The sequence below is a fragment of the Salmo trutta genome, chromosome 34 (assembly GCF_901001165.1).
Source record: "Salmo trutta chromosome 34, fSalTru1.1, whole genome shotgun sequence".
NCBI lineage: Eukaryota > Metazoa > Chordata > Actinopteri > Salmoniformes > Salmonidae > Salmo > Salmo trutta.
This window is the reverse complement of record NC_042990.1, coordinates 11,423,966-11,443,870: the sequence shown is the minus strand read 5'-3', so window position 1 is coordinate 11,443,870 and position 19,905 is coordinate 11,423,966. Positions and strand designations below refer to the sequence as shown.

The 19,905-nt window shown below is 43.3% G+C and overlaps 1 protein-coding gene across 3 annotated transcripts in view; it reads right to left on the bottom strand.

Moving 5' to 3' along the window:
* carmil1 (capping protein regulator and myosin 1 linker 1) overlaps nucleotides 1-19,905 on the bottom strand; it is a 35,923-nt gene that overhangs the window by 4,001 nt on the left and 12,017 nt on the right. For 2 of the 3 annotated variants that reach the window (XM_029731818.1, XM_029731819.1), the window contains 29 exons: nucleotides 15,778-15,837; nucleotides 15,561-15,682; nucleotides 14,374-14,471; nucleotides 14,194-14,264; nucleotides 13,857-13,930; nucleotides 13,669-13,744; nucleotides 12,904-12,992; nucleotides 11,967-12,061; nucleotides 11,663-11,749; nucleotides 11,475-11,578; nucleotides 11,099-11,176; nucleotides 10,600-10,676; nucleotides 10,338-10,442; nucleotides 8,508-8,577; nucleotides 8,137-8,218; nucleotides 7,946-8,045; nucleotides 7,780-7,834; nucleotides 7,504-7,676; nucleotides 7,319-7,387; nucleotides 7,115-7,208; nucleotides 6,856-6,954; nucleotides 5,103-5,231; nucleotides 4,660-4,794; nucleotides 4,114-4,289; nucleotides 3,455-3,542; nucleotides 3,101-3,253; nucleotides 2,911-2,977; nucleotides 2,573-2,763; nucleotides 2,298-2,416 (listed from right to left, as the gene is read on the bottom strand). In XM_029731818.1, the coding sequence (XP_029587678.1) occupies nucleotides 2,298-2,416; nucleotides 2,573-2,763; nucleotides 2,911-2,977; nucleotides 3,101-3,253; nucleotides 3,455-3,542; nucleotides 4,114-4,289; nucleotides 4,660-4,794; nucleotides 5,103-5,231; nucleotides 6,856-6,954; nucleotides 7,115-7,208; nucleotides 7,319-7,387; nucleotides 7,504-7,676; nucleotides 7,780-7,834; nucleotides 7,946-8,045; nucleotides 8,137-8,218; nucleotides 8,508-8,577; nucleotides 10,338-10,442; nucleotides 10,600-10,676; nucleotides 11,099-11,176; nucleotides 11,475-11,578; nucleotides 11,663-11,749; nucleotides 11,967-12,061; nucleotides 12,904-12,992; nucleotides 13,669-13,744; nucleotides 13,857-13,930; nucleotides 14,194-14,264; nucleotides 14,374-14,471; nucleotides 15,561-15,682; nucleotides 15,778-15,837 (2,936 nt within the window). Of the gene's footprint in view, nucleotides 1-2,297; nucleotides 2,417-2,572; nucleotides 2,764-2,910; nucleotides 2,978-3,100; nucleotides 3,254-3,454; nucleotides 3,543-4,113; nucleotides 4,290-4,659; nucleotides 4,795-5,102; nucleotides 5,232-6,855; nucleotides 6,955-7,114; nucleotides 7,209-7,318; nucleotides 7,388-7,503; nucleotides 7,677-7,779; nucleotides 7,835-7,945; nucleotides 8,046-8,136; nucleotides 8,219-8,507; nucleotides 8,578-10,337; nucleotides 10,443-10,599; nucleotides 10,677-11,098; nucleotides 11,177-11,474; nucleotides 11,579-11,662; nucleotides 11,750-11,966; nucleotides 12,062-12,903; nucleotides 12,993-13,668; nucleotides 13,745-13,856; nucleotides 13,931-14,193; nucleotides 14,265-14,373; nucleotides 14,530-15,560; nucleotides 15,683-15,777; nucleotides 15,838-19,905 lie in introns of those variants that run through there. The other variant, XM_029731820.1, reaches the window with a different exon arrangement.

The following is a 19,905-nucleotide window of genomic DNA, read 5'->3' as shown; positions in this document are numbered from 1 at the left end:
ACAGGCAACATCCGCATTGAGCTAAAGGCTGGAGCTGCCGCTTTCAAGGAGTGGGAGACTAATCCAGATGCTTATAAGAAATCCCGCTATGCCCTCACATGAACCATCAAACAAACAAAGCATCAATACAGGATTAAGATTGAATCCTACTACACCGGCTCTGACGCTCGTCAGATGTGGCAGGGCTTGAAAACTATTACGGACTACAAAGGGAAACCCAGATGGGAGCTGCCCAGTGACGTGAGCCTACCAGACGAACTTAATGCCTTTTATGCTTGCTTCGAGGCAAGCAACACTGAAGCATGCACGAGAGCACCAGCTGTTCTGGATGACTGTGTGATAACGCTCTCGGTAGCTGATGTGAACAAAACCTTTAAAACAGGTCAACATTCACAAAGCCGCTGGGCCAGACTGATTACCAGGAAGCGTACTCAAAGCATACGCAGACCAACTGTCAAGTGTCTTCACTGACATTTTCAACCGCTCCCTGAATGAGTCTGTAATACCTACATATTTCAAGCAGACCAGCATAGTCTCTGTACCCAAGGAAGCGAAGGGAACCTGCCTAAATGATTACCACCCGAGGCACTCACGTCGGTAGCCATGAAGTGCTTTGAAAGGCTGGTCATGGCTCATTTCAACAGCATCCTTCTGGACACCCTAGACCCACTCCAATTCGCATACCGCCCCAACAGATCCACAGATGACGCAATCTCAATCGCACTCCACACTGCCCTTTCTCACCTGAACAAAAGGAACACCTATGTGAGAATGCTGTTCATTGACTACAGCTCAGTGTTCAACACCATAGTGCCCATGAAGCTCATCACTAAGCTAAGGGCTCTGGGACTAAACACCTCCCTCTGCAACTGGATCCTGGACTTCCTGACGGGCCGCCCCCAGGTGGTAAGTGTAGGCAACAACATGTCTGCCACGCTGATCCTTAACACTGGGGCCCCTCAGGGGTTTGTACTTTGTCCCCTTCTGTATTCCCTGTTCACTCACGACTGCGTGGCCAAACACGACTCCAACGCCATCATTAAGTTTGCTGAAACCACACAACAGTGGTAGGCCTGATCACCGACAACGATGAGACGGCCTATAGGGAGGAGGTCAGAGAACTGGCAGTGTGGTGCCAGGACAACAACCTCTCTCTGAATGTGAGCAAGACTAAGGAGCTGATTGTGGACTACAGGAAATGGCGGGCTGAACAGGCCCCCCATTAACATCGATGGGGCTGTAGTGGAGCGGGTCCAGAGTTAAGTTTCTTGGTGTCCACATCACTAACGAACTATCATGGTCCAAACATACCAAGACAGTCGTGAAGAGGGCATGACAAAACCTTTTCCCCCTCAGGAGATTGTAAAAGATTTGGCATGGGTCCCCAAATCCTCAAAAGGTTCTACAGCTGCACCATCGAGAGTATCCTGACCGGTTGCATCACCGCCTGGTATGGCAACTGCTCGGCATCTGACCATAAGGCGCTACAGAGGGTAGTGCGTACGGCCCAATACATCACTGGGGCCAAGCTTCCTGCCATCCAGGACCTATATAATAGGCGGTGACAGAGAAAAGCCCATAAAATTGTCAGAGACTCCAGTCACCCAAGTTATAGACTGTTTTCTCTGCTACCGCACGGCAAGCGGTACCGGAGCGCCAAGTCTAGGACCAAAAGGCTCCTCAACAGCTTCTACCCCTAAGCCATAAGACTGCTTAACAATTTATAAAATCGCCACCGGACAATTTTGTACACTCGCTGTTTATTATCTATGCATTGTCACTTCACCCCCACCTACATGTACAGATTACCTCAACTAGCCTGTACCCCCGCACACTGACTCGGTACCGGTACCCCCTGTATATAGCCTCGTTATTGTGTTACTTTTATTATTACTTTTTATTTTAGTCTACTTGGTAAATATTTTCTTCTTCTTGAACTGCACTGTTGATTAAGGGCTTGTAGTAAGCATTTCACAGTCTACATTTGTTGTATTCTGCACATGTGACAAATACAATTTTATTTGATTTGAAATACTTGTAGAATCTATGCCAACGCGCACTGAAGCTCTTCTGGTGGTTCGTGGTGGCCCAACGCCCTATTAAGACACTTTATGTTGGTGTTTCCTTTATCTTGGCATTTACCTGTAGGTATTTAGACATTGTAGGTAGTTAGATATTGCTTACTGCTGCATGCTTGGGATTTAAATCTTCTGGAAACTAGAGTAATATATTCTAAACGTCAAATAATTCCATTTACTTTTTGGAAAGAGTTCACCATAAAAGGAATTAGGACTCACTTAAAACTAAGTTGGGTGATTTTCTTGTAAAAGAATTCATCAACACCCTCATCCACTTTTCCCAGGAGGCCGTTCTGCTCCACTTCTTCTGGTGGTGGAGAGGTGCAGATTGAATCCCGCTGAAAACACCAAAAAATATGTAGGCCTACGTCAAGACATACTCAATATCATAGAGTATAGTAGCTAGACGTAGAAATAGAGAAAGAGGGCAGAAAGAGTGGAAGAGGGAGAAAGAAATGGGGAATAAGAGAGAGGGGGCAGGTGGAAGGCCTTACTGGTGCGCGGCTAGGTTTGGTCCTCTTTTTTGGTTTGGGACGGAGCTTGGTGTGGTGCTCTAGCTTCCGGACCTCCATAGTGGGCAGCTCGCCAAAGTATGTCGGCATCTTGTCCGATAGGGGAGGAGGGGGCGAGTCTTCCTCGTGTATAGGCACTTCTTCCAGGGCCTTGTCCAAGTCAAACTCCATTTCTGATGGACAAGAACAACCATCAATAGACGAGGTAAAACCAAAACCGCTCTCATTCCATGAGGCTGAAATACTACATTACTACTGCATTGTAGTTGAAATCTATTTGACCAGATCTACTGTACCCGGGATGTAGAACATCAACTCACCAAAGGCCACAGATACAGGCCGCAGCATCCTGCAGAGAATGCTCTTCCTCTTGGACTTGGGTGTCATCTGGAGGTCACAAACACAGTCAAGAAAAAAACAGTCAGCCAGTGAGTTATGCTTCAGTACAGCAGATCGGGACCACAAACCCAAACCCTAACCCTCATAGCAGAAGGGACTAGTCTTAGTTACCACACAGGTGTCCATCTCCTCCAGACTCTCAGCAGGCTGCTGCCTCTGCTCCTGGGTCTGGGCCTCAGGCTGGAGGACCGTCTCATCCAGCACCTCCGTCTCTTTGGGCTCCTGGTGGAGAAGAGGCTGCGCTTTCCTGGTCAGGTGTTCTGCCTGGTGTGGGAAGGGAGGAAAAGGCATATAGTGGCAGTGTTCCTTCACCAGTATTTGTTTTTATGTGGTGCAGAAGTGCTCTAAATCAGCATTACAAGCAATTGAAGCAGAAATGCATTATTGTGTGTGTGTGTGTGTGTGTGTGTGTGTGAGAAAGAGAAATATAGAGTGAAAGAGTCTGTTGTAGTATACAGTACTGACCAGAGTGTTTTGGCAACGGGACAGAGATTCCAAGATCTCATCCACGATACGGTCTGAGAGGAAGGACGCCACACTGAGCTTCACTTCACTGTGTGACAGAGAGGAGAACATGAGCCAGAGACTACCTCTCTACTATCTGAACTGTATCAAGACCGGGCTGCATATATATATATATATATATATATATATGTTACAGTAGTTTTCTGAAAGTGAAGTTTACGTACACTGCACGGTTAGCAGCTGAGGCTATGTGACCTAATCATAATCAATTATTTCACTAGGTCTAGGACATCATACACAGAGCAGATCCCAATGAACGATTCAGTTTGAATTCACATGATCAACTCATAACATCTACATTTGAAAGAATTTACTGATTAGGTCTCAAAAGTGCTCCTCCAATCCAGCCCCCCCCAGCCCGACTGTTGAAGGTCACTTGTGACAGGCACAAAGCAGGCATTGCGTAGTCCGGGATCAGCAGGACTCCCATTGGACCAGACCCCAGCATGAATCTTTGAACTTTGTTTTTGGAGATACTTTTGTTTTGTCGTTGTTTTCCTTTCCTTAGTTGAATGCACTTGTTGTAAGTCACTCTGGATGAGAACGTCAGCTAGCTATCTTGACCAGGCCCGTCTTGACCAGGCCCATGCGGTGATTACCTGATCTTGTTGATGATGTCAACTCCTGACTGCTCCAGTAGCGTGGTGATGATGAAGCTATGGGGGATGGTCATCCTGCCTGCGCTGGCCTTCATCAGCTCCTGGTGCAGGTTGCTCCTCTTCATCACGTGGGGACAGAGGCCCTCAGCGGTGTCAACCATAGATTGTAACAACGTCTGGACCAAAGAGAGAGAGAGAGAAAGAGGGGTAGGCAAGAGCATTGCACTAGCTTCTTATGTTGTCTTGTTGTTATTCAAATTCACAGTTGCAGAAAGGACTAGGGCAGTTTTTTCAACTTGCATAGTTTTGTTCAAGCACACCGGATTCAACTACTCAATGAATAATCATCAAGCACATGATCAGTTTAATCAGGTGTGCTTGTGCGGGACGAAAACAAAAACATCCAACTTCGAGGACTGGAGTTGAGAAACACTAGACTATGTTATTCACAGAGATAAATCAACATTAAACATATCTGGTTAGAAAAATACTGTTAAAATACAGTAAATACATCATGCATTTACTGCTGTGTTGATTGTTGTGTACCTGTAGCTGTTCCTCCATGACCCTGGCTATCTCTCCAGCCATGGACTCCAGCTTGTCCTGAATGGGGCCGCCCATGTCAGGGGGGCCGCCCATTCCACCAAGAAATCCCCTCAGGTGGTACAGGTTGGGCAGTAGCTAGATAGATGAGCAGGGTATGGAAGGAGGGACAGACAGAGAAAGAGAAAAAAGGGAAGAGGAAAAAAATTGGAGAAAAAATTAGACTGTGCTCTTTTCTCATCTAACCATTTGAGTTGGAGTTTCTCCCTTTCTGTATTCATGTTTTTTGAAATGTTGTTTAACCAGGAAGTCCCATGTACAATTTGAGGTTAATGTTGATCACTTTTTGTCTCACTAGCGCAGAGTTTGACATCCACAGTCTATCTTTTCTAAGTTCATTTGTTCCAGCGGTTCTATGAGAACAATATGTCTGGTTCTCAGCTCACTCTTTTGGAGTTCCTGGCGTCCTTCATGAGGTTCTTGGCCACCTTCATGTCCTCCTGGACGACATCGGTCTCAGTATACCTCAGGGAGTTTAGGTGGTCCTGCACCTTTACACAGATCCTGTCCATCATCTGAGAAGCAGAAGGCAGGAGGGGTCAGAGGTCATCAGAAGACATTGAGAGGTCATTCACCATTCAATGGGAGAGGTCATGTAATGGATATGGTCATTCAACACATAAAAGATGTGGTACAGTGCCTCTGGAAAGTATTCAGAGCCCTTGACTTTTTTGACATTTTGTTACATTACAGCCTTATTCTAAAATGGATTCAATTAAATAAAAAAGATCCGAAATCTACACATAATACCCATTAATGACAACTCAGAAACAGGTTTAGAATTTTTTCACATTTATTTAAAATACTGAAATACCTTCTTTACATAAGTATTCAGCCCCTTTGCTGAGAGACTCGAAATTGAGCTCATGTGCATCCTGCTTCCATTGATCATCCTTGAGATGATCAAGGATGAGTCCACCTGTGGTAAATTCAATTGATTGAACATAATTTGGAAAGGCACACACGTCTATATAAGGTCCAACAGCTGACATTGCATGTCTGAACAAAAACCAAGCCATGATATCGAAGGAATTGTCCGTAGTGTTCCGAGACAGGATTGCATCGAAGCGCAGATCTGAGGAAGGTTACTTTGGTCGGGGAGGTGATCAAGAACGTGATGGTCACTCTGACAGAGCTCTAGAATTCCTCTATGGAGATGGGAGAACCTTCCACATGGACAACCATCTCTGCACACTCCACCAATCAGGCCTTTATGGTAGATTGCCAGACGGAAGCCAATCCTCAGAAAAAAGGCAGATGACAGCCCGCCTGGAGTTTGCCAAAAGGCACCTTAAGACTCTCAAATCATGAGAAACAAGATTCTTTGGTCTGATGAAACTAAGATTGAACTATTTGGCCTGAATGCCAAGCGTCATGTCTGGAGGAAACCTGGCACCATCCCTATTGTGAAGCATGGTGGTGGCAGCATCATGCTGTGGGGATGTTTATCAGCGGCAGGGACTGGGACACTAGTCAGGACCACGGCAAAGATGAACAGAGAGATCCTTGATGAAAACCTGCTCCAGAGCACTCAAGACCTCAGACTGAGGCGAAGGTTCACCTTCCAACAGGACAACGACCCTAAGCACACAGCCAAGACAACACAGGAGTGGCTTTGGGACAAGTCTCTGAATGTCCTTGAGCGACCCAGCCAGAGCCCGGACTTGAACCCGATCGAACATATCTAGAGAGACCTGAAAATAGCTGTGCAGCAAAGCTCCCCATCCAACGTGACAGAGCTTGAGAGGATCTGCAGAGAAGAATGGGAGAAACTCCCCAAATACAGGTGTGCCAAGCTTGTAGCATCATACCCAAGAAGACTCAATGCTGTAATCACTGCCAAAGCTGCTTCAACAAGGTACTGAGTAAAGGGTCAGAATACTTATGCAAATGTTATATTTCTGTTTTTGCTTTGTCATTATGGGGTATTGTGTGTAGATTGACGAGAGGAAAAAAACAATTTCATAAATTTTAGAATAAGGCTGTCACGTAACACAATGTGTAAAAAGTCAAGGGGTCTGAATACTTTCCGAAGACACTGTATGTAACTTTCATTTCTCCAGTGGAAACATTTATCCAAACAAGTGCCGATACATGAAAATTAAAGTTACAGGTCAAACATTTAAACAGACGGGTCACCTGTTGTGTGGTGGTCGTGACAATGCCTTGCTGGAGACGGTAAGCTTGCTCTTGGAGGTATTTTCGAGTCTCGTGGTTCCTTAGTAGATACCGCTCCATCTGTAGAGATTGATAAAAAAAAACTGTTTTTGAAGTTTATACAGGAAATGTGACGTTTTTTGCATTCAACCCTGCTATCGATGCATTGTTATCAGTGAGAATTGATCTCAAATTCTGTCACCAGGTAATATCTACCATGCAGCCAAATGTGAACTTTGACCTTTAGTAGGGCCTCCTCTGTTTTCTCAGGGCTGGCCTTGAGGGCCTGGGCAGCATCGATGATGGGGATAGGCATGAAGCGGATGGTCTGGTTCCTGAAAGAGACACATGAAGCTAAGTGTATGCCTACTCGCATATCCTAACCAAAACATCCATGTGAAGAAGAGTATGAATAGAATGCATTGTGACACACACAGATACATACTTCTCTAAAGCAGATGCCACATCCTGGAGGCCTTGTAGGCTGACATTGTTTTTGTCCCACATAACCGTCCTGTACAACCGCATGACAATAAAGAGCAATAGAACACAGTAGAATCAATATTAGAACAATATTGAAACATGAACAGTTGACCTTAGTGGGCCTCTTCTTGAGCCTTGACCTCTTACCTGAGCTTGGTGTTGATCTGCAGGGCCTTGGCCAGCATCTTGGCCCCCATGTCTCCCATGCCATTGCCGCTGATGTCCACCCGGGTCAGGCTGGTGTTGCTGCCCAGCGCATTCAGTACGATGGACAGATCCCCCTTGAGCTTGGAGTCGGCCAGGGAGAGGGACGTCAGGGGCTACGTGACAAACAGGTTAGTTGAACAATGGTAATGAATGGTTAAACACATTGTGTTTATGCTAAGCTGTTATGGCTAAGTGTCACCATAACAGCTGACTCACCGATTCCTCCTCCTGTATCATGTGCACCAGGTTGTCCAAGACTTGAGACACATTTCTGTGGAAAGACATGCACACTTCATTACATTCCAGACAGAGAGGAGGATACAAACAGGAGGATATGGTTCATTTACATTTTTTCTAATTCCAAGGTAAGTAAGTTCCGTACTTGGACTTGATGTTATTGAAGTTCTTGCCCAGTGAGAGGTGGCGGATGGAGCGATTTTTGGCCAGCCACACCAAGAGAGTGGTCAGGTCTGAATCCAAACCTGAGCATCAAATATAAACACAACATCAAGTCAAAATCAAGGTATACAATGTTCAAAATCACTGTAAAAACAGTGTCTACTCGGGCCTCACCGTTGTCTGAGATGTCCAGGCTGGAGATGTTGGGAATCTCAGCTATGCAGCCCTCCAGAATCTGAGCACCTCCAGATCTTAGCTGAAGTAAAAGAGAGAAATAAAACCAAAAACAAAACATTTAGAGAAAGGATAGCAATTGCAATCCAGGATAATATCCTATGTATTTTGGTGATTTACTTGATTGCCATTCAGGGTACATAAGTCAAGCTAAGTAATTAAAATCAGTATATTCAGAACATCAGCCTAAATAATAAAGGGGTGTCAAGACATATTTTATAATTTTATTTCAGAGTAGACTTCCCTTTTAATTTCTCCCTCAGAGATTCAGGTAAGTGTGCCAGGATCTAGGCAGTAGTTCAGCCTCTTACCTCACAGCTGCTGAGATCCAGTGACACTTCACATAGATTAGGGTTGCAGCCAAGACCTAGTAAAAGTGCCCTGAGGCGAAAGACAGTCATTAAAGATTATTTTCTATTCAGTTAAATGAACAAAGCAGACTGAAGTATGCAGGAAGTACAGAGTTGGTGTGGTTATATTGCTTTCTTGTTCACAGCATCTTTAAGTAATGTTTCTATAACTACTTAATTTTTGTTTTTATTAAGCAACAAACAAAAAAATTACTGAACAACTATGACATCCTGTCTAAAATATACATCACCATTTATAGATATGTACAGTACCAGTCTGAAGTTTAGACACACTTACTCATTCAAGGGTTTTCTTTATTTGTACTATTTTCTACATTGTAGAATAGTGAAGACATCAAAACAATGAAATAACCAAAAAAAGTGTTTAACAAATCAAAATATAAGGCACCCTTTGCCTTGATGACAGCTTTGCACACTCCTGGCATTCTCTCAACCAGCTTCACCTGGAATGCCTTTCCAACGGTCTTGAAGAAGTTGCTGAGCACTTGTTGGCTGCTTTTCCTTAACTCTGCGGTCCAACTCATCCCAAACTATCTCAATTGGGTTGAGATTGGGTGATTGTGGAGGCCAGGTCATCTGATACGGCACTCCGTCACTCTCCTTCTTGGTCAAATAGCCCTTACACAGCCTGGAGGTGTGTTGGGTCATTGTCCTGTTGAAAACAAATAATAGTCCCACTAAGCGCAAACCAGATGGGATGGCGTATCTCTTCAGAATGCTGTGGTAGCCATGCTGGTTAAGTGTGCCTTGAATTCTAAATAAATTACAGACAGTGTCACCAGCAAAGCACCCCCACGCCTCCTCCATGCTTCACGGTGGGAACCACACATGCGGAGATCATCCGTTCACCTACTCTGAGTCTCACAAAGACACGGCGGTTGTAACCAAAAATCTCAAATTTGGACCCATCAAACCAAAGGACAGATTTCCACCAGCTTAACGTCCAGTTTCTTGACCCTCTTCTTCTTATTGGTGTCCTTTATTTGTGGTTTCTTTGTGTGAATCAGGCCTTTATGGTCGAATTTCTGCAGTCTCCTCTGAACAGTTGATGTTGAGATTTGTCTGTTACTTGATCTCTGTGAAGCATTAATTTGGGCTACAATTTCTGAGGCTGGTAACTCTAATAAACCTATCCTCTGCAGCAGAGGTAACTCTGGGTCTTCCTATCCTGTAGCGGTCCTCATGAAAGCCAGTTTCATCATAGCGCTTGATGGTTTTTGCGGCTGCACTTGAAGAAACTTTCAAAGTTCTTGAAATGTTCCGTATTGACTGACCTTCATGTCTTAAAGTAATGATGGACTGTCGTTTTTCCTTTCTTATTTGAGCTGTTCTTGCCAGAATATGGACATTTACCAAATAGGGCTATCTTCTGTATACCACCCCTAACAAGGCACACCTGTTAATTGAAATGCATTCCAGGTGACTACCTCATAAAGCTGGTTAAGAGAATGCCAAGAGTGTGCAAAGCTGTCGTCAAGGCAAAGGGTGGCTACTTTGAAGAATCTCATATGAAATATATTTTGATTTGTTTAACATTTCTTTGGTTGCTACATGATTCCATATGTTTTATTTAATAGTTTTGATGTCTTTACTCTTATTCTACAATGTAGAACATAGTACAAATAAAGAACTAGTAGGTGTGTGCAAACTTTTGACTGGTACTGTACATTTGACAGGAATATTCTCCAGTCTTCTATATCATATTTTCATTCTAGGTTTAATACAGTTAATTGGAGGAAATGCCATGAATGGAGTAGACGGCAAGCTCACTTGAGCGCCTCCAGGGGGAGTTTGGTTCCAGACAGGTTGACACTGCTCAGAGCCAGGGCAGTGCCAAAGAACTGCTTGAAGGAATGCGGCACATCTTTACTTCTCCTGTGGGTTTTCAAAGAATACCAGCACTTTGGTTATGCCTTCTGGAGTTATCAGGAGTTCTCGCTCGGATACTTTGAGCAGTACTTGGACACATAGACATAGGAATCAACAGCGACTATTGAGCATAAGCAAGTGATTTTGTTGTTGTATGGATCACCTGCTAGAGAAAACGCTCTTAGACATGTTGAGCACTGAGAGGTGCTTGAGAGAGCCTCGTAGAAGTGAAGTGCAGACCTTGAAGACAGGAGTTGAGCATTTGAATAACATAGGTCAGCAAAGTGACATCTCAGTCTAGAGAGCTACAGACAATATCTTATGAAAGGGACTGGCCATTTGCGTAGCAACAACTATAACGACAAGCTCCACAAATATAACTGTATAAAAAGCTAATTCAAATTATGTTATTTCCCGATTTAATAATAGTGATATCAAAAGAAGACGGTATGCTACTTATAAAACAGTGCTCACATTGATGTCCAGACATGATATGTTCACTTTCATTGCATATTATTACAATTATACTAATCTAGTTAATGTAGATGATTGGTTAGGTTAAGAATAGCTGTATAATGTGCCCATAAAGAGGGTTAAAGTCCAATCATTGCCTAGCGATAGCAGTGTGAATTTGTCTTAGCATTGGATGAGGGTTCACTCACTTGGTCCAGACAGCAGTCGCTGTTGGACAGGTCCAGAGTTGCTAGACTGTTAGGTTGACCCAGGAAATTGTACAGATTCTGTGAAAAGAGTCAGAAAAATTATGGAGAACAACAGAAAACACGGAGTACAATGAAGGGGGAATTAGGTCTATGGATTTCAGTTAATATTTCAAATCTTATTTCACACTATTTCTGTGGCCTGTGTGAAACATATATGAAAGCCAGGACAGAACGTTTAAGAGTTTGATGTTGCTGCCAATACAACACCAATCTAAGATCAGTTTTGCACTCCCTCCCTTGATTAAGGTTAGGCTTTGTGGAGGGTTAGCTGATCCTAGATCTGTGCCTAGCAACTTCTACCAGGAGAGGTACATACTGGGAGGTCGTCTCCTCGGAGTGAGTTCCCACAGAGGTCCAGGTGTGTGAGGGTAGTGGGGACAGCAGGGTTGGCACTCAGCGCCTGGGCAAGACTGTTAACCCCTAACCACACAAACACAGGAAGTTCAGAGGAAGTGACATCACACATGACAGTTGGCACGTAAGTTGGTCATGAATTTACAATACCCTTTTGTGATATGGAGGTCTTTGAGAGGTTCAAATGCTTGAGACCCATTGGGAGTTTGGCCAGCTGTGCACTGAGAGCATATACACCTAGAAGAAAAAAAATGCATCACAAACTTATGAACAAACGCATAACCTCTCATGAACTTGAAGCTTTGAGACACACATTTTGCCATTGATACGATCCATGCCAATGTAGGACAGAATACTAGAAGCTAGAATTCTAGATTAGTGCAATATCCTGTATCATTGAATATCACTGAAAATCTTGAAATATTTTTTTTTCAAAGCAGGGAGTTTGTTGTACCCTTGTCCTCCAGGGAATTGTTTGTGAGGTTGAGGGTGTGAAGTACAGAGGCAGGGTTGCAGGTCAGAGCGTTGGCTAACTTCTGTGCGAAATCACTGTGAAAATATCAAGAAAAGACACAGCTCTCAATAATCCCAAAAACATTCCTTCCTTACCGCAGGATACTTCAACTGGTAACTATTCGGCAGAATAAAGAAAAAGGAGCACTTTGTTGCTGCGTAAATCTGATCGATTTGGGGTGGCCAGTATAGCCTGGTTCCTCTCTAGGTTTCTTCCTAGGCTCTGGCCTTTCTAGGGAGTTTTTCCTAGCCACCGTGCTTCTACACCTGCATTGCTTGCTGTTTGGGGTTTCAGGCTGGGTTTCTGTACAGCACTTTGTGACATCGGCTGATGTAAGAAGGGCTTTCTAAATAAATGTGATTGATTTATTGACAGGACAAACAAATAGGTTTACATTTCGGCATGAATCCCCTACCTCAGAGCCTATTGAAAGCCTTGTTTGTCCCGTCAATAAATCGATCAGATTTACGCAGCAACAGAGTACTCCTTTTTCTTTATTCTGCCAGATAGTCACCAGTAGTATCCTGGGGTAAGGAATGTTTTGGGGTCCCTCAGTTGAGCACCTGATACACCCTTTTTCAATTGGGCTGGGCTGAAGCGTGTTTTGGTATACATTTTTTCCACAGCTCTACTCAAGTTACCTCAGAATTTTCAACAGGAAGTGCATTTCTGATAATAGTCAGAGTCATGTGTTTAACTACCACGCGAGCTTGCTCCCTTAATTTCACACTGGACAGCATGTATGGAATGTAGCTGCGATCGAGAGCATAATTCATTATGAAACTGTGTGTGTGTGTGTGTGTGTTTGCACCCTCATCTGGGTGTGTGTGGTGGATAAGAAAGCCAGTCTAACCTATTACCAGTGCTTAGTGCTCACCTTCTGAGACCTGCATTCTCTAAAACCATCTCCTCTAAGCGACTAGAGCGGGCCACAACTCGCAGGATTTGTTCACACACATCTGTGGACTGCAAGCAAACACTTTAGTGTGAAAAGCAGCAAGCTCAGGCTTGTGTAAACACAGATGCATAACTTACTGTGCAAAAAAAGTCTAACCTGTAAATGCATAAACACACACACACACACACACACACACAAACCACATGTACACATTCACTCAAAAATATACACACACACACACACACACACACACACAATACGTCCAAACACAAACACACGCACAGTGCGTGAGCAAACACACACACACCTCCTATGACTAAGTATCAGCAGCAGTCACCCCCTCCCTGTTATTATAATACATCACCCCTGACTAATAAAGCGCTTGTTGACATCTCATCCTCCCCTCTTCCCGCCACCACCAGAACACACACTCCTTTATACACACACACAGCTGTCCTCTTCCTGCTGCGGCCAGGGTGCCCTTTACAAAGAGTGTTCGGTCACTCCTGGAGCACAGTGGAAGTTATTTAATAAAGAATTGTTTCAATGCATTATACCCACAGTACAGGTTTTAAGTTCCTACACTTTTCATCTAACTCATCCACCTTTCTCCACGAGTGACATGCACGCTTCTCCAATTCATTCATCTCAGTTGAACTGTAAGATTACAAATATTTCTTCCCTTCACAAGTGTAACATAAAATGGAACATTTTGTGACCAGTATTGTTCAGAATGAAATGTACCAGTTTGTAGTCCTTTGTGGAGAGCTTGGTAAACCATTGGTTATACTCCAAGACCAGAATGATGGCCACCAAATCTCTGGAGAAGAAGGAAATAGCATTGGATTATCAAAAATACAATGGTATAAAGACGCTATTGTTCACACAATTTGGAAATATGGCAGCTGTGAAAAAAGGAAAAGTGAAGGTACCTGTTCTCAAGATGTACGAAATCCTGCAGGTTCAGTTCTCTGGTGTCCTGGGTTTGATAGATTGTGTCCACATCCTGTTGGGCAAGATGGAGAACCCAAGGTTGGAATGATTCAAACAATGGCAAAAGTAGAGCTGATATAGCTAAAGTAACCGACACGATGTAAATCCGGGTCAACATATTTCAAGAAAGACCATGTTAGGCATCTGAGCTAAAGTTTCCGGTCTACACGAAAGGAAATTCAAGCTACTGTAGCTCTATGAACTACCCCTGCTACACTATAATCAAATTAGCAATATTAACTGAAATGGAAGGAGACTACACTTGTATATACTAACCCACTGCACCTCCTCTCTGAACGGCAGACCCAGCTGGTCGCAGAGACACCAGTACATGTGGGAGAAACCACCTACGAGAGAACGAGGGAGATGAAGACAGAAAGTCTACTATGTTATAGATGGGATTTCTGTTGTGTTTTTTTGTTGTTGTGTGTAATATGTTCTTTATTATAACGTTACCACATGGCCCTAGGTCTGTGGTGGCCTGGTCCTCCCAGAGAGACTGTAGGACGGCCGTCCTCTCAGGAGGCATCAGGGTCAACTTCTTCATCGCCTTCCTTTCACAGTGCAGGGGACACACCACAAACTGTCACTTTACCAGGTCATCGTCGGTCACTATCGTGTCAGCCCAGAGCACAAAGCACACACTGTCACTTTATCATGTCGGACATGAGTAAAGTGAGAGGGAGGGACCGACAAGAACAAGTGAATGGCTACACAAGTAAGTGAATGAGTATACAAGTGAGTGAACGAGTACACAAGTGAGGGAACGAGTCAGTCGCTAATACATGTGCGTGGATGAGTGAAAGAATAAAGAACTGACAATAAAGGAAGCACTGGTAACTAATACTGTTCCGTACACATTTTACGTAACCGCGGCGTTCAAATGAGGCTGCAACGAAAACTAAAATGGGACTGCAGCGACCGCGTTGGCATCAAAATCCGGTGTGTGAACTACGTTTCTATTCAAGCGTTGATTGACATGGTAATGGACTAATAGTATTTGAGAAAACATGAAAAAAAACTTGACCCCTCTGATGCAGTACGCTACATCGTGACGCATCACAACGTAACGTACACAAGCATTATGCAACTCATCGTGTGCCCGTACAGCCTCTTTCCACCTGGGGCAGTGTTTCTCCCGCAGATTAAAAACAAGAAATGGTCAGCGGTGAGTGTAACGGTGAGAGTAAAGTTAATTACTCGGGAGTTCATCGATAGTTCATTCAATCAATGGTTCCATTTTTCGCGTCATCATTGCGAGCCGTCAGGACTCTCCAAAGCCGTGACAGCAGCAGTTTACTTGTGAAGACAACTTTAGCGCCCCCCTAAAACCCCTATTCAAATTTGACACAAACCTTCAAAGAGGGATGTAATGAGACATTATATAACCTCTTTAAAGTGTTTTATTTACATTTTAGAGGTGATAAGTTGGACAAATCGTGTGAAAAATCCTTTTCCCCACACAACATATCTCCCCCTTTCACTATCACTCAGTAGCTTTCGCTTCCCCCTCCGCCATTTTTAAAATACCTGGTATATTACATTTTATGGGCGCTAAAATAAGGTCAAGTGTACAGAACACTGCGGTGTACGGAAGTTCGCTAGCTACCATTAACAAAGAGAGAAGGACAGAGGGGACCTACACTGGGGACAGGCCTGGACAGATCCTGTGTAGACAGGTCCCAATGTGGGCCACCACCTCATCCACATCCTCCACAGAGCCAAGCTTCAGGGACAGCTGGCCTCGGTCATACTCCAATAACAACTGTAGGGGGCGCAACACAGTGTCAACTGACACGGTCTGTAACATGTTTGGCTTGAACAGAGGTTGTTTCATGTTTAAAGCCAGGACTATCTTACCTGAGTGGGCTTGTTACTAGTGATCCCTTGTATATCCAGGTAATTGAAGGTCTGTTCAATCTGAAACCACACACACAAAAAAATATCTGCACTATACTCCATCAGAAATAGAAAAGGTATTGAATCATAAAACGGTGGACATTTTCTAATCCAAATTTGAACATGTTGGAAAACATACTGATAAAAACAAAAAAATGTGAGACACACAAGGACACTTTGTCTTTCACAGCTATAACATGAACACAGACAAACACAACATCACAAACAAGCCCTGCAATAGATGGACAAACCCCCAAAATAACCCCACACAAAAGCACATACACAGCTGGCAGGATGACAGGGGAGAGAGGGTAAGGAGGTAAAACTAATCCAGAGCTGCTACCTTCCCGACGCCAAAGGCCCAGGGTTAAAGAGAAAACCTCCCCCTCCAGCTGTTGAATCCCTCCATTGTCTTCACTCGGCACCCAGAACTCCACGGGCAAAATTTACTCCCAGGAAAGACTGAGCCTCTGTCTTACACAGACCGGAGCGTATAATAATCTAAAAACACTTTATCTTGCATTGACTACAGGATACAGGAACAATAATGGTAACACTTTAGCCTGAAGGAATGCTTTGTGATTAAGTGTATAACTTGAAATAAGCATGTAGCTTAGTGTAATCACCTCAGCGTTTTACCTTTCCAGAGGTTACAAGTGTAACACTAAAATCCAGCAGAAAGAGGAAATAACATAAATAGTTTTAGGGCTCTGAAAATACTGTAACTTCTCTTTAAGTGTATCGGTTTTAATGACTAGCAATTGAAGAAGTACAGTGCCTTCAGAAAGTATTCACACCCCTTCAATTATCCACATTTTGTTGTGTTACAGCCTGAATTTAAAATATATTACATTTCGATGTTTTGTCTCTGGCCTACACACAATACCTCATAATGTCAAAGTGGAATTGTTATGGCAAGCCTAAATACGTTCAGGAGTAAACATTTGCATAAGAAGTCACATAAGTTGCATGGACTGCGTGTTTAACATGATTTTTGTATGACTGCCTCATCTCTGTACCCCACACGTATAATTATCTGTAAGGTCCATTAGTCGAGCAGTGAATTTCAAAACACAGATTCAACCACAAAGACCTGGGAGATTTTCCAAAGCCTCGCAAAGAAGGGCACCTATTGGTAGATGGGTAAACATTTTAAAAAGCAGGCATTGAATATCCCTTTGAGCATGGTGAAGTTATTAATTACAATTTGGATGGTGCATTCATACACCCAGGTACTAAAAAGATACAGGCGTCCTGTCACGTCCTGACGAGTAAAAAGGGTTATTTGTTATTGTAGTTTGGTCAGGGTGTGGCAGGGGGTGTTTGCTTTGTGTGTTTCGGGGTTTTTGGTGTATGTTCTCTATTTCTATGTGGGTTTTCTAGTTTTTCTATTCTTATGTTAGTTTTGGGAACGACCTCCAATTATAAGCAGCAGGTTGTCGTTGCTTCTAATTGGAGGCCATATTTAAGTGGGTTTATTTTCTCTTGTGTTTGTGGGTAGTTGTATTTTTCGTATAGTCCTTGTGTCCTTACGGAACTGTTAGTTGACGTCGATTTATTTTGTTTAAGTGTTCACTATATAAATAAAAGATGAACACGATACCCGCTGCGCCTTGGTCCACTTTCTACGACGCACCTGACAGAACTATCCACCAAACCAGGACCAAGCAGCGGGGATTGGAGCACCGAAAAAAAGGATGGACGTGGGAGGATGAACGACGATTCTGGGAGGACAAACTAAGGGAGCTAGAGGAGACCGAGAGGCATCCCCCCCAAAAAATTGGGGATCAAATACTTTTTTCCCCCTCTGTACACACACACACACACACACATCATGGGAAAATCAATAGAAATCAGCCAAGACCTCAGAAAAAAAAATTGTAGACCTCCACAAGTCTGGTTCATCCTTGGGAGCAATTTCCAAAACGCCTGAAGGTACCATGTTCATCTGTACAAACAATAGTATGCAAGTATAAACACCATGGGACCACGCAGCCGTCATACCGCTCAGGAAGGAGACGCGTTCTGTCTCCTAGAGATTAACGTACATTGGTGCGAAAAGTGCAAATCAATCCCAGAACAACAGCAAAGGACCTTGTGAAGATGCTGGAGGAAACAGGTACAAAAGTATCTATATCCACAGTAAAACGAGTCCTATATAGACATAACAAAAATAGAACTCTTTGGCCATAATGACCATTGTTATGTTTGGAGGAAAAAGGGGGACGCTTGCAAGCCGAAGAACACCATCCCAACCGTGAAGCACTGGGGTGGCAGCATCATGTTGTGGGGGTGCTATGCTGCAGGAGGGACTGGTGCACTTCACAAAATAGATGGCATCATGAGGCAGGAAAATTATGTGGATATATTGAAGCAACATCTCAAGACATCAGTCAGGAAGTTAAAGCTTGGTCGCAAATGGTTCTTCCAAATGGACAATGACCCCAAGCATACTTCCAAAGTTGTGGCACTATAGCTTAAGGACAACCCTACAGAACATTTGTAGGCATAACTGAAAAAGTGTGTGGCAGCAAGGAGGCCTACAAACCTGACTTGGTTACACCAGCTCTGGCAGGAGGAATGGGCCAAAATTCACCCAACTTATTGTGAGAAGCTTGTGGAAGGCTACCTGAAACGTTTGACCAAATACTAATTGAGTGTATGTAAACTTCTGACCCACTGGGAATGTGATGAAAGAAATGAAAGCTGACATAAATCATTCTCTCAACTATTATTCTGACATTTCACATTCTTAAAATCAAGTGGTGATCCTAACTAACCTAAGACAAGGAATTTTTACTCGGATTAAATGTCAGGAATTGTGAAAAACTGAGTTTAAATGTATTTGGCTAAGGTGTATGTAAACTTACGACTTCAACTGTACACACACACACACACACACACACACACACACACACACACACACACACACACATATATATATATAAAATACACATTTTTACATTTTAGTCATTTAGCAGACGCTCTTATCCAGAGCGACTTACAGTAGAGTGCATACATTTTACACACACACACACACACACACACACACACACACATATATATACATACTTTCATACACACACACACACACAACCATTCAAAAGTTTGGGGTCACTTAAAATGTCCTTGTTTTTGAAAGAAAGCACATTTTTGTCCATTAAAATAATATCAAAACATCAAACTGTTTTTCTGATCAATTGGATATTGTTATTTTAAAATGGGCAAAAAAAATGTGCTTTTCTTTCAAAAAGAAGGACATTTCTAAGTGACCCCAAACATTTGAACAATAGTGTATATACATATATATTTTTATTTTTTTAACTTGGCAAGTCAGTTAAGAACAAATTCTTATTTACAATGACAGCCTACCCCGGCCAAACCTGGACGACGCTGGGCCAATTGTCCGCCACCTTATGGGACGGCCGGATGTGATACAGCCTGGATTCGAACCAGGGACTGTAGTGACACCTCTTGCACTGAGATGCAGTGCCTTATACTGCTGCGCCACTTGGGAGCCCTATTAGTGTTTTATTTTTCCTAAATGTTTTACAAATGTTCAAATTTTTCTTCCACTTTGACATTACTGAGCATTTTGTGTAGATCGTTGACAAAACAATGACAATTCTATCCATTTTAATCCCACAAAATGTGGGAAAAAGTCAAGGGGTGTGAATACTTTCTGAAGTCACTATATTTGTAAATCACCCCATTCATAAAATGCACAGTCCAAAGACTGCAGTGAAATAGTTGCAGTTACTGGTATTCATTAACCAGTACATTATCGCCCGGAACAAGTGAGCAGGTCCCACCATATGCCATGACGTTTGATATTTCAACCCACAATGCAGCTGTGAACACACAGCCTGAAGGAAAGAAAAACCGTCAATACTTTCTGAAAAATCTAAACCTTAAGGGAGAGAGTGGGAGAGTCAAAAAAGTAAAACAGAAATAGGAGAGAGAAAGATCTGCAGGGACTTGCTCCTTTGGCCAGCCACTCAACCAGAAAGAATTCCAGAAGCGGTCCTCAAAAACAAGCTGGGGCACACCCGGAGATTGACTAACCAAACATTTCCAAGGAGGACCATC